The sequence below is a fragment of the Lutjanus erythropterus genome, chromosome 7, assembly GCF_056507025.1.
Source record: "Lutjanus erythropterus isolate fLutEry1 chromosome 7, fLutEry1.hap2, whole genome shotgun sequence".
Taxonomy (NCBI): Eukaryota; Metazoa; Chordata; class Actinopteri; order Lutjaniformes; family Lutjanidae; genus Lutjanus; species Lutjanus erythropterus.
The window spans coordinates 22,626,298-22,639,542 of NC_139323.1; the positions used below are offsets into that span (position 1 = coordinate 22,626,298).

General features: G+C 39.0%; 1 protein-coding gene across 2 annotated transcripts in view; it reads right to left on the reverse strand.

Moving 5' to 3' along the window:
• The window catches only part of camsap2a (calmodulin regulated spectrin-associated protein family, member 2a), a 68,506-nt gene that overhangs the window by 26,789 nt on the left and 28,472 nt on the right, over positions 1-13,245 (reverse strand). For both annotated transcript variants that reach the window (XM_084723228.1, XM_084723229.1), the window contains exons 3-4: positions 12,818-12,979; positions 8,648-8,731 (exon numbers count right to left, since the gene is read on the reverse strand). In XM_084723228.1, the coding sequence (XP_084579354.1) occupies positions 8,648-8,731; positions 12,818-12,979 (246 nt within the window). The remainder of the gene's footprint in view (positions 1-8,647; positions 8,732-12,817; positions 12,980-13,245) is intronic.

Genomic DNA, 13,245 nt, shown 5'->3' on the forward strand with positions numbered 1-13,245 from the left:
CCTAAACCAAAAGTCTGAGATTCTTGAAGCCTTTATCCTCACATCTAGCTTAAATTATTACTGCAAAATTCAATAGCAAATCCGTTTATACCTTCAGCAGACAATGTATATTATTACTTTGCTTATTTTACCAGCTGATTATAGGTTATTAACTTTTACTGTGTGTTTTGATCATGATTATTTAAAGTCCCTTCTAGAGCAGAGGTTTTGCTCCAAAAGAAATAGATCTGATCTCAGCAAGGAAAACAAGAACGCACTAAAAATACCAGGTGTAAATGCAAAGGCAAGATCAGATTTTTTATTATCTGGATACAGATCCCATTTTAATACTACCGTCACAGTAAATGGAGTGTTCTGTGTTCAAAGGGTTCCTCAATCCCCAAAGTTCACTGCTGATATGTTGAAACATCTGTTTGAATTGTGCTGAGTTTATGTTAATTAGATGAGATGAATCTTAGAATTAAGGGACATTTTATGGCACCAAAAAAAAAAAAACAAAAAAATCAGGATGGATCTTATTGTTGCTAAAGGAGGATCTGCTAAATTCCCACAGTAGCTAAAAGAAACCAAATATCAATCCCACTGCATAAATGTAACCGAACTGTCAGCTATCCAGTGACAATGTAAGCTGATTCCAAAAGAGGGGAGGCTTGCCTCAGTTAATAGCTAATTCCCACACCACCTAAAGGCATCAAAGCACCAAGTGTGAGTGCCACTCATTGTGGCTGGCAAGTGCTCAACTTCAAAGGCGAGCCACGACTCGGGAGAAAATACAGCCGCTTTGTACTGAAGCCCCCCAAAAAAATAAATAAGAAAGACAGCAAAAGGATGAGAAGATGAGTTGTAGCTTTCTTGGGTTTTCCTGATTTGATTAACGTCACAGCTCTCTGAATGGTAATTTGAGTCACGAGTAAGAGTTTAATGCGATTGGAGAATCACACCTGATGTAATCTAACAAACAACATATTAGTTAATCAGTTCTATCAATTTGCCAGTGGATATATTGTCTTTGAAACTGATGCCAGAGCATGAATGTGACTCTCTTGATGTGCTACATGAAAGAAAAATACCAAAAAATCATCTTAATGAAATAAAATGAGCATCAGATAGTGGACTGCATAAATGGCTTAGGACCAAAAACACTCCGTAATTTGTCTATTCCTCTCAGTACAGCATTTGGATAGTGAATGATAAAAACTGTAATGTATATTTTGAGTGATCCTGTGCATAAAATCTAATATCCACCCTATGTTATGCATTGTATATGCAAACTCCTTTCATTGTAGTGCCATGTATTTTTTGTCACATACATACATAAATTTATCAAACACAAGAAGGCAGGATCCTGGGCATTTGTTGAGTCTTATACTCAAATAGATCTTTTAAAACAAACGAATAAAAATATTCCTAACTTGAATAGGCCATCAGCTGCTGTGCGCTGAAATTCAGTGCTATTATAAAGGTATTTCTAAGCAGACAGGGAGACAGAGAGGGAGACTGCTGTCACGTCACCTCTCCAGGCCAAGTGGCTGAAAAGCTGCTCTCCCCAGTACATGACCACACACGGACTTACAGGCCAAATTGAACATTTGGTTGGCAGGAGGAGAGGATGGCACAAGACCGAGCAGGGGTAGATCAAGCTGTGGGTTATGATCATTTCTCTGGCTGTCATTGAAATTCTGTGTTTATAGATCCAGGATAATCATAAACATACATACCAAAAAAAAGTAGATTTAAACGTTACTACAACAATTACATACACAGCAACAGCATGGTATTTCATTTTCTTTTATGATTTTCTCCTTATCTGTCTCTAGTTACATGACTTGAACTTGAGTCAGAGTCAAGTCACAAATTTGATGACTCTAGACTCGATTTGCCTCAGACATGCTTTAATGAAAGGCAGAGGTGAACAGGAAAGTCTTCAGCCTTGATTTGAAGGAGCTGAGAGCTGCAGCAGACCCGCAGTTTTCTGCGAAATTGTTCAAGATATATGGTGCATAAAAACTGAATGCTGCATTTACCTGTTTGACTTACAATACATTATGTATCCTGTTTTTACCTGTATACAGTGACATAAAATATACTAATGGATACCAATGCAGGACTGACAAAAAGCAAAAAAGTTTCAGTAAAAGAAAAACATTTAGGATTCAAGCTTGACACATACCTATAGAACACTTTGTTGCCATCCTGTTATTTTCCAAATAGGGATGCACGATACTGGATTTTGATTATTATATGCTGATATTTTCTAACTCATTTTGGCTGATTGGCGATGCTGATGCAGATAAAAATACAGATACCAACATGAACATATTCTTTTCCACCTACTTGCAGAGAACATTGAGCCTGTTCTATTGTAGGAGTAAGATTATCATCATTATGCCTCTTGTTGTGATTGGCCACTTGCAGATGCAGAAAAAAAATTAAATGCTTTTCAAAATGTGCACACCCACTTGGCAAAATAGGAAAACTGTTGCTTGCTTTTTGGGTTTTTTTTTTCTCTCTGGTACCTGTTTGTTCATCACAAATTCATCTTCATAATCAGAATGATGACTCTTAAGAAGGGCAGTTAAGTGTTGAAGGATCCTCATGTTGCCTGTGAATAATAAAAGCATCTTCTTATCAGCCTGCCATATTGGAAGAAATGTTTCATTTTGGGGCCAATACAGTGTTTCATTTTATAGCTCTTATCCACCGATACCAATGACGTGCTGATATTATCATGCATCCCTGTTTCCAAACTGTATATTTATTACAGCTGTTTCTGCTTATTAATGATCTTCGAACATTGTCTGTTTATTATCAGAGATGGTAACAATGAGTGAGCAGGAAGTGAGTTTGGGGTTTTGATAAAAGCTGTTTGGACGATTCAAAGTGCCCACAAATTACCCATAAATCCCCTATTAAGGGGTTAAACTGACCTTTTAATGACAGGTCATTCAGAATACACAACTCAAGCCCCCGCTGTCCCAGTTTGAGAATGAGACAGAGGAGATGAAAACTGTCTGCAGTGATGATCTCGGACTAGAGGCTAAGCAGGGTCAAACAGAGTCTAAAATCACCAATCAAACCCCTGGGGAGAGGTAAGGCCCTCATCCATCATCTCCTCAAAGAGCAGCACACACACGCACATGCACCCCACCCATGTCCACTTCAATCACCCTGCGACTCTCTCTCTCTTCCCATCAAAGTTCATCCTCTGAAGCCAGACATGTCCGGTTGAGCTGCAGCTCAGCTTTTGCAACTTAAAAGGATTAGTCCTCTCTTCTATGTCCTGACGTTGCCTTTGCAGCGCCCCCTCCGCCTCCTCCTACCCTCACCCTGGGGTACAGCACAGCAGGTGAAAATAAAAACACACAGTTGCCCTGGTGAGCTCTCCAGTGTTGTCCTAGGAGGGTATGTGTCTCTCTGAGACACAGGCTGCCTGCGTGACTCACACTGCAGTCATACCGCAAAGACAGAAAGGGGGAGGTCTGGGAGAGTGGGGAGTGATGGAGGGATAAAAGGAGGAAAGATGGAGCTGCTAGACATCAGCAAAAAAAAGTAGTGCACTATTTTTTGCATATTAATGTAGTTTGACTTAGTTTTCTTCTGTTCTTTTTTTCACTGTGTAAAAATGTTGCCCCCCGCTAATGCAAGTGCTAATTACTGACAAATTCCTCATCTTGTTCAGACTGATTGTTGTGACTGAGACCCCCATTTCTTCGCCTCTTTTAGGGCCAGTCAGCGTTATCGTGAGGATGGTGCTAATGAAGTGTTTTAAAGCAGACAAAGGCACAATTTGGACAATAAAGCTGAGGCTTTGTTTGGTCTGAATGGAAAAAGGAAATAACTGTGATTTTCTCTGACACAGAGGAATCATAAGGAATACAGAACACCAACATTTGTTTCTCAGAAAATACTGACGCTATTTGCAGGGGCAGAAGAGGAACAGTCATAGAACAATCTAGTGGTTTTATGACATCCTGGTAGAAATGACGCATTTAATAGCCATTTTATAAGTGATACATGTGTAGAAATTACATGAACTGAAGCACTGGAAGGCAGAAGACAAAAAAACAAAACAAAAAAACATTAGAATTAAGGCAAAGGGCAAGCCAACAGGCTATTAAATTCAAATAACCAATATGCTGACTCTGCCTTCGTCTGCCAACACAGCAAGCAGTTGTTATGCAATGTCTCTTGTCTGAGGCAGCAAGACCTTGAAGTCAGACACAAACAAAAGTTCAAAAACTGTCCTGACTAAACAACAAGAAATACAAGTTAAGAAATCTGCACAAAATTTGCAGCCCTAGTTCTTTCTAATATCTGTAATATTTAAACTTCAAGGTGAGAAAAACACAGACAGAAGCAGATCTATTACCAGCAGCTGCAGGCAGACATATAGACAGATTGAAATGTACTTTAATTAATTTCATAAAACTGCATCATGTAATGACTGGAACAATGTCAGCCATAAGCAAGAGAGAGATGGTCACCATTTGGGACACGCAAACACTCCCACACAACGCACACACACCAATCCACGTGAGCTGCTCTGAGCGAAAGGATGATGTTTCTGAAGGGCCAACTCTCAGGCTCGGAGGCCAAACAAGCGGATGTATTAACACTCACATCATGAGCAAGCGTGGCTCCACATGTGACAGACACTCAGTCAGTGACAGGTAGACTACAGTCAAAAAGACTCTGTTGTGTCTCAAGAGTTTTCCTTGTTCAACAAGCATCACAATTGAATGATGAAATTATGAAATGATGTGATGTCATTTATGTTTGATGCGGTTAAAAGTGTGTGTTCATGAGAGATAGCTGAGGCATGCAGTGCTGTGTCTGCACACTGACTGGTCAGATCAGCTTCAAACAGTCAGTGGAAGTCTGCACAGCCCTGGGACCTGGATGACACACACACACACACACACACACACACACACACACACACACACACACTGCAGTGCTCCATTTCAAGTCTCCGCGGGCTAAAACACATGGGGCAGGGTTGCAATATTTTCCCTGAGGTAAACTGTCCAACTCTTTAAACATTTCTACAAAGCAGCATCGCTGACGGTGTTGAGTCATAATGTGTCGCCTGATGTAACCTGTGACAGAAAAGAGCCAGAGAGGAGTCACGACCCAGGAGGAAGGATGAGGACAGGTCCAGATGGATGGAGAGTCTACACTCTTAAAAATAAGAGTTCAAAAAGGTTTCTTCTACCCAGAACTATTTGCTTCTGAAAACCTTTTTGACAAAAGGGTTTGTCAAGGGTTCTTTTAAAAACTCTGTGTTCCAGAAAGAACGGTTTTCATTTTCTTTCTGTAAGAAAAAGTTCTTCAGTGATTGTTGAAACCCTTGAAGAACACTTCCGCTGAGGGTTCTTTGAACCTTAATATAAAAAGGATCTTGGTTCTAGTTAAAACTATCTGAATATAAAAGGGTTCTCAGATGAGCCTCCTTTGTGAGTTCAAGATAAAACGCTTAGAATATAAAAACGTTCTCAGTAAAATCCCATGGGTGCATTCTAGATAAAACTCTTGAAATATAAAAAGGTTCTCTGTTGAACTCCCAGTGGGTTCTATACAAAACCCTTGGAATATAAAAACACTCTTGGTAGAAGCCCGTGAGTGTGTTCTGGATAAAAATCTTGGAATACAAGAAGGTTCTGTGTAGACCTCCTTAAATGTGTTCTTGATAGAACCCTTGGAATGTAAAAAAGTTTTCAGTAGGACCCCCTGAGTAGGTTCTATATGAAACTTTGTACTTGATAGAACACCCTGGGTGGGTAATAGACGAAAGTCTTGGACTATAAAAAGGTTCCTGGTAGAACCCACTTGGTGGATTCTTGGTGGAACCATTACACCATAAAAGGGTTCTCAGTAGAACCTCTCATAGGCAGTTCTAAGTGAAAACTTTCACAGATGGTTCTAGGTATAACGTATATGGTTCTACGTAGAAATCTCTGAAAGGGTTCCAGGTGCTTCTACCAAGAACCAAAAAGGATTCTCCTATGGGGACAAACTGAAGAACCATTCATGGTTCCAGTTAGCACCTTAATTTCCATGAGTGTAGAGAGGAGGAGTGGAGTAGAGGATGAGGGGCAGGACAACATTAAAATGCAGAAAAAAGAAATTAATGAGAGGAAAGAGCGAGGAGGCTGAACCGCTGCTGATGAATGTGAGCTGAATGTCTCATGGTTATCTAACATGTGTTGGGGGGATTCATGACTTTCAGGGTCGCTGAAACTTGTTAAAGACCCGCTGCATTGTTCAAAAACCACACAGAGGTCACTTTCCTTCCCGATAAACGGCTGGTGGTGAATAATAAACGATACGGAGATGAGGAATCAGAGCATGACGGATGAGGGTGGAGGTGGAGACATGAGCCTGACATCATCCACCTGCTCCCCTGACATCATCACTCAGCTGTGTCAGGGAGATGAGTAGTGGTTGCCATGCCAACTCTGACCCTCACTGCCAGATTGTAATACCAAATGTAGCTTGACTGGTGGCTCACAATAGAGTCATACAGACACTCAAACACGCCACGATGGCAAAATGCATTACATTTTTTATCACTATTGTAAGACGTAAGCGTCTCCTGTCCCCTCTTCTGTACTCTCTTTACAACACAATACTTAATACACAGTACAAGGGTCCATGTATGATGTTTCATACTGATTCTTTGACAAACAAACTAAAGCTTCAACTAAAACTGACAGCTTTAGATTTAGACAAATCTTTATCAAGCAGAAAGCTGGTATTTCAACATGTGCATGAGTTGTATGTGCAGCTGATTCACAGTGAAAACCATCCAGCCACTACAAAGCTAATAAATGCATCAGAATTGTTTGAATTAGCCTGGAATGCTAACATGAAGCTTGATAAAAAAAAAAAGCTGGTCTAAATCATTTAGACCTTATTTTTTTTATCTTTTTATGTAAATAACAGCACAAGAAAACAGCATCATTGCCAGACACCATGATATTTATTGTGACCAGCAAATCTTCATGCAGCTCTGCATCATTTTCGTATTATTATCCATTATGGGTAAATTTTACAACAAAAAGTTGAAAGTGGCAACCTCCGGGGCTTCCTTGAATGGCCACTTGAGACTGTCTCAAAAAGTGAGTCAGTTCCCATAGATCAAATAATGACATTAAACTGGCCAACTTTACAGCAGAAATAAACACGTTTACAGCCTGGTACGAAAAACGTTTTAGGTCTCCTATTGCTTATTTCCCTGTTTATGACAACTGAATGTGGGAATTTTTGTGTAACTCACCTCTGCAACTTATATTAAGGCTTAAGGTTATGCATATTTAAGGGCATGCCCACTTTGAGTGACAGGTGGGTACCGTCTCAGGTGAAGCCACCTCACTATGAACTTCAGAATGGCTCTTCAGAAACCCATGGGAATTATTATAACGTCTATGAATTGTTATACTGTCTATACTGTTTATTATTCTAACAAATATATTATCCAGTTCCTACATCTTGAGATGTGTAAATCCTTTTTCAGTCTTAGTGGTAAAGTCACCTTTTCCATGTCTAAATCTGCATTTATAACTACATTGGTGTCAAAATGAAATATTTCTGAATGCATTTTGAATGTAGCCTGAAATGAAAGAAAATAGATGTGCTTGACTAGTTTATTCCATGTAGCTATACATTTATTTTAATTATGCTCAGTTATTTGTAGCCATTAATTGAAAAAATATTCTGTGTGTGAAAATGAACAGAAAAAGACAGTCTATCTGCATGGTCTGTATCAGCAGGATTTTATGTCATATTACTATTAAAATATCCATAACATGTATCACAGTGGAAGATTTTTGCTCAGTATTGCACTATGCACAGACACACAAATGTGGATCTGAGCGTGAAATTCATAAGTGGCGATAAATAGCTTTAAAGTGGTATTTTGTGAGATTTAAATTGATTTATTTCCACCACAGAGTGAATACATTATTCAGTGGATCAGCAAACGATTTATTGCAAACGCAGCATCAAACTACAGAATCCAACCACAGATTACTCCAGTTACTCAAATACATAATGCATACACAGATAAACAGACAGACAGACACACACACACACCATTAGTGTGTCTTGTGGCATTAGAAACGACTGCTGATACTAGAGTCTGTTATATAACAGATCTGGATCGCAGGCAGCACCCTAAACATGGGTGACCTCACACTAAATGACTGCTGCTCTAATTAGACCGGAGAGTACTGATCTGCTGCTAGTTATGGCGCAAATGAAGTGAGTGAAGCTTGTTACAGTCGTCAGGGTAGATCGACTCGTTATGATGTTAATGATGCAGCCTGGCATTCTCATTCTCTCTCATTTCATAAATACAGACTAAAGCTCAGACACATGTGAGTGAGATTTTCTTCTATGACAGTTCGGGTTTTAAGGGCTTAAGATCTGTCGAGGAAACCGGACACGGATATTAAAATGACACCAGAAGTCTCAGACAAATATCTGTCCATCAAAAGGAGATTGTTGTGGTAAATCCATTAAATGGAGCCAAGGATTTACACTTAGCTTGTTCGAAACTGTCCGTCACACTGGTGACATGTTTGTGTGCAGTTAGTGAAGTGTCAGAGCTGGGAGAGGAAAGGAATGAAAAAAAAAAAACACCCACCCGAGGACTCCCAGCAGGGTCGCTGCTCTGCGTCTCCCTCTTCCTCTGCTCCTGAGTCACAACGTCTTTCAGATACTCATTTACCTGAACGAGAGAGGGAGAGAGGACAAACTGGATTAAAATTCACTCAGCCGCCAGCAGCATCAATGAGATGAAATTCAATATAAGGAACAGATTATGACTAATACTTCATCTTCAGCTCATATTGCTCTCATATAAAGATTAACAGCCTCACATTTACAATCAGATTTGTTTAGTTGCTTAAAGTAAGGCTCCACAGTTCATTGCGTAAAAGCTAATATTGGGAGTTTCACAGAGGAACGTTATGGACAATAAAGTAACATATAATTTAATTTGGTTATAAATTATATATTAATTATCACTGTATTGTGACCACACAATCCTTTATTATCATTACGTTAACATGGTTTGTTGTGGTTTAAAGAATAAAACTATTTTATAGTGCTTTTGTCTCTTCCGTAAAAGACCATGATAGATAGTCTGTGTTTAAAGCAGAGGTTCTCAATTTTTTCTCAGCCCCTTACAAAATAGAAAATAAACCAGGATCCTGCTCATTTATGTCCCTTAGAATACTTAGTTATGTAAAAGAACAATGCAAGAGTATGCATTATTAGAAGTGTATTAAAAATATTTTTATCATGTGAATTAGGGGTGTCACAAATTTCAATATTAAACCAAAAAATGGTTGAAATGAGCTTTAAATTTCAATAATCAAAAGAATAGGCAGAATCAGCAACTCTACCAGTATTTATGTTACATCGCACTTGATAGCATATAAACTTGTTAAAGAATCGTTTGAAAATGTAAATGACCGTTATCAGCACATAAAACCATTGATCTGCCGTTCTTTACAAATCAAGACTCAATAATCAAACAATGGCAGAGCCATCAGTGCAAAAACAAAAAGATGTTTAAATAGAAAAATTAAATCGAATTGAATTGAATTTAATTTAGGATTTGGGGAATCGTGACCTTAAAAACATAAGTCAAATCAAAGCATGGATTTGGAGAATGTGACAACCCCAATGTCAACACAAAATTCCCAAGAGAGTGTGTATCAGTGTTAGTGAATACATAAAATAAAATAAAGATTCTGATGGTTATAAAAAAGAAAAAACAATAAAAGTAATATAAAATATATATAAAATCTAAATAATAGAAAATATAAAATGCATCAAAGGACAATGGTAGGCCTATCTTAGGACTTGAATATGAAAGAAAGCAGGTTTCGGCCATTCATGGGTGACATGTGGATGATTCATTCTTGAATCGCAGGAGGAAGATCTATATGTATACATATATAAATATAGCCTATTTATTAAAAGTCATAGATTAGATATAGATAGACCGGAATTTATGAACTATTTTAGATTTAAAAATGAAAATATTTTTCATTAAACTATTAGGCCTTATCAATTTACATTAATAATCTGAAAACTTTTCACGGACCCCCCTGGCAGAGTGCCATGGACCCCCGGGGGCCTCGGAGTCCTATTTGAGAGCCAGTGGTTTAAAGGAGCTTACGGATTTTATGAATCATTTGAAATTTGAATTTAATCGTCCTGAATTTGAGGGGAAGTTGAACTGAATTTAGTCAAATCTAATCTCACTCAATCCTGCACTTTGGACGACTTACAGTGAGTAAGTCCCCTCAGGTCCATATGGATCAACTTAAAGCAGGATTCAGCGGGTAAGCGCGTGAATTTTAGACCTTTGGAACACAAAGGGACTCCAACAGAGGGCCATATGTCGGACCAGTAGGACTCCATGACCACACCTGTTAGCTATTGTAAGTGTGTGTGTGTGTGTGTCTTTGTGTGAAGCTCAGAGCTGGCAGCAGCCCAGTGTTCCTAGAAGAAGAATGTAAACAGACTGGGTCCTGTAGCACTGTATGGAAGAGCCAGAGCCATCTGTACATGGAGGCCATGCAACAAACCACTTATACTTGGTAATGTCAAAAGGCTGTTTTACACAGTGCATGAAGGTTAAATGGATGCTAGGCCACATTTTCTGATGTGTAATATTAAGTATAGTAATGTGCTCTCATTTGTTTCTTTGTAGCTCCTACTTGGATTAAATCCAAATATTAAAGATCCACTGTGTAGTGACGGCGAGGATCCTGCTCCATGGAGGCCGCCATGTTGTCATTTTTCTACTGTAGCCCAGAAACTAAACACTGGCTCTACATATTTACGTATTTTGTGGTTTTTGCAAGTTTTGCAGCCACTGTAGATTCTCCTACACACTTAGAAGGAGAGTGTGAGACAAGGTGATTGCAGTCTGCAAGACTGAAGCTAGATGCCAATATATTCTGCACACTGGCCTTTTAAATATTAATTTGTGTACACAAGAAAGTGCTTGAAAGACCACCCAAATAATGTTCACCACCTGTAGGCTTGAAGAATGGCTGTAAAACTTTGTTTAATTTTGTCAGCATATGGCTGCATTCACTGGTGCACACTTTCTTTGGATCGCACAATTGAGCTCTGATGACAAGCTGATAAAAGCTTCAGACGCTTCAGTGAAAACATGACAAATAATATAGTGAGCATGCAGATATGACAGTTGACAGGTTGATTGGGATGCAAGATTGTTTTGAAAAGCTTTTATGGACATTTCTGAAATGTTTTCAACTTTGGAATCTATTTAGGCCGACTGATTTAAAGCTGACCACAGCTAGAATAGTTTGATTAGTCTGTTTCACTGAACATTTTTCTTTTGTTTGCCTTTGGCCTTATACATAATAATTCTCTAACTAGTTAAAATAACTCTAACTGCTATGAAAATGTATAAAATAGAATAAACACAAAATACTGCTTAAATACACAGATTGAAACAGTACCCAAAGACATAGTTTGTTGACATTGTGAATTACAGTGGAATCATGGGGGTTGTTGTCTTCACTGTGAAGCAACCACCATTGCCCATGAAAATCTGATGTGAGAAATCATATTTGCAGACACTGTAACATATTAAACTTTTATTCACGTTAGTGACAGATATGTGATGTCAATGATTGACTGACTGTCCAGACTTACTGACGTATCCCCTGTTTCTTTGGAAGTTAACGCAACATGTGACTAACTAAAATGCACCTTAAATAAAATTAGGGATTTGTCTGTGTTTGAGGATGTCTGGACACATTTGGGATACACATTACAATTCAATATCTACGGATCTGGTTGTTCTGAGACATTTTAATGTGGAAAAGTTACATATAATATGCACAAGAGTACTAGCATTTAATGCCCTTGTTGGGTGAAACATAAATGTGTGTTTAACTGCAGAATTCAGAGGGGAGGGCCAGAAGCCATGAGGAGCTGACATTTAATGCCTTGTGTCATAGCTAATGAGAACAGCCACCTCTTGTGATGTGAAACTCCGCTGCATGTAAGATGTGGATAATATTAAATTCTGTCAACATGAAAAGAAAGAAGCACATTTGACCTCACCTTGATCTCATCTTTCTTGTTTGCTGCATTTCTCTTGCACATACAGTGCTCTGTTAACAGGTTTGAAAAGCAGCGAAAGCAAAAAAAAAAAAAAAAAAAAAAAAAAAAGGAAAATCCCACCTTTATTACACCCGGGAGGATGTTTTCTCGTGTGCTGTGAGTTCACCTGTGCACGTCATATGGTACAACCTCAGGGCATGAGGACAAAGTGGTGTAATTCGATGGTATTTAGGTCAGTGTTTTCGAGTGGAATATCTTGTAACCCCACTGTGTACTGTGGAATTTCAGAGTGTAAGCTCCATGAGCCCAGCATTGGTGAAGTGCCCCTGAGCCAGGGTATCTGCAGTAACTTGTGTACAGTATGAGCACCAGCTTGCTTCTTGGCCAGATACTGAACAAGGTGACCTACTTCATGTTTATCATATGGTACAAACCCAATGACCAGCAGTGTACAATCTGTCCTTGTAGTCAGAATCATTTATCTGCATCTGTATTTACATCTGTCAATTTAAAAGATATTTGGAGATATACGTAAATAATAATAAATACTGTACAGAACTGCATATATTGTACCAGGATACAAAGGCTAGTAGAACACAGCCTCATTGAAACTGGGACAGGACATCAGCAGTCAATAGCGTTTTGTGAAAAAAAACAATGTCCCCTGACACACATGTTCACATATCCCATTACACACCTTGTTGATCCAGGTGGTCACTGCGTCCTCTGTGTCGTAAGGTGTTTCCACCTCAGGGTCGCAGGATGCATACTGACGAACGCAGGCCATCACCTTCTCCGCACTCACAGTCTCCACTGTGTACGCCATCATCAGAGTGTCGATCATCGCCAGGTGGGCGCTCTGCGAAAGGAAACAAGACAGAGAAAGATTTAGAAGGTGAAAAGCTTTGAGGTAGATGGGAAAAGTATACATAATCTTTACTCAAGCAGAAGTACAGTCACCTTCTTTACTTGGATGAAAGTCAAAAGGTACAGGCTCTGAAATGTACTCAAAGTATAAAAGGAAAAAGTCGTCCTCTGACTTAAATTTCTACCAGCTGGTTCTGAGCTAAACTACCTGAACCTCACCTTTTCTTCACCCTCAAGTCTCCCTCGCTATCTGTTTCA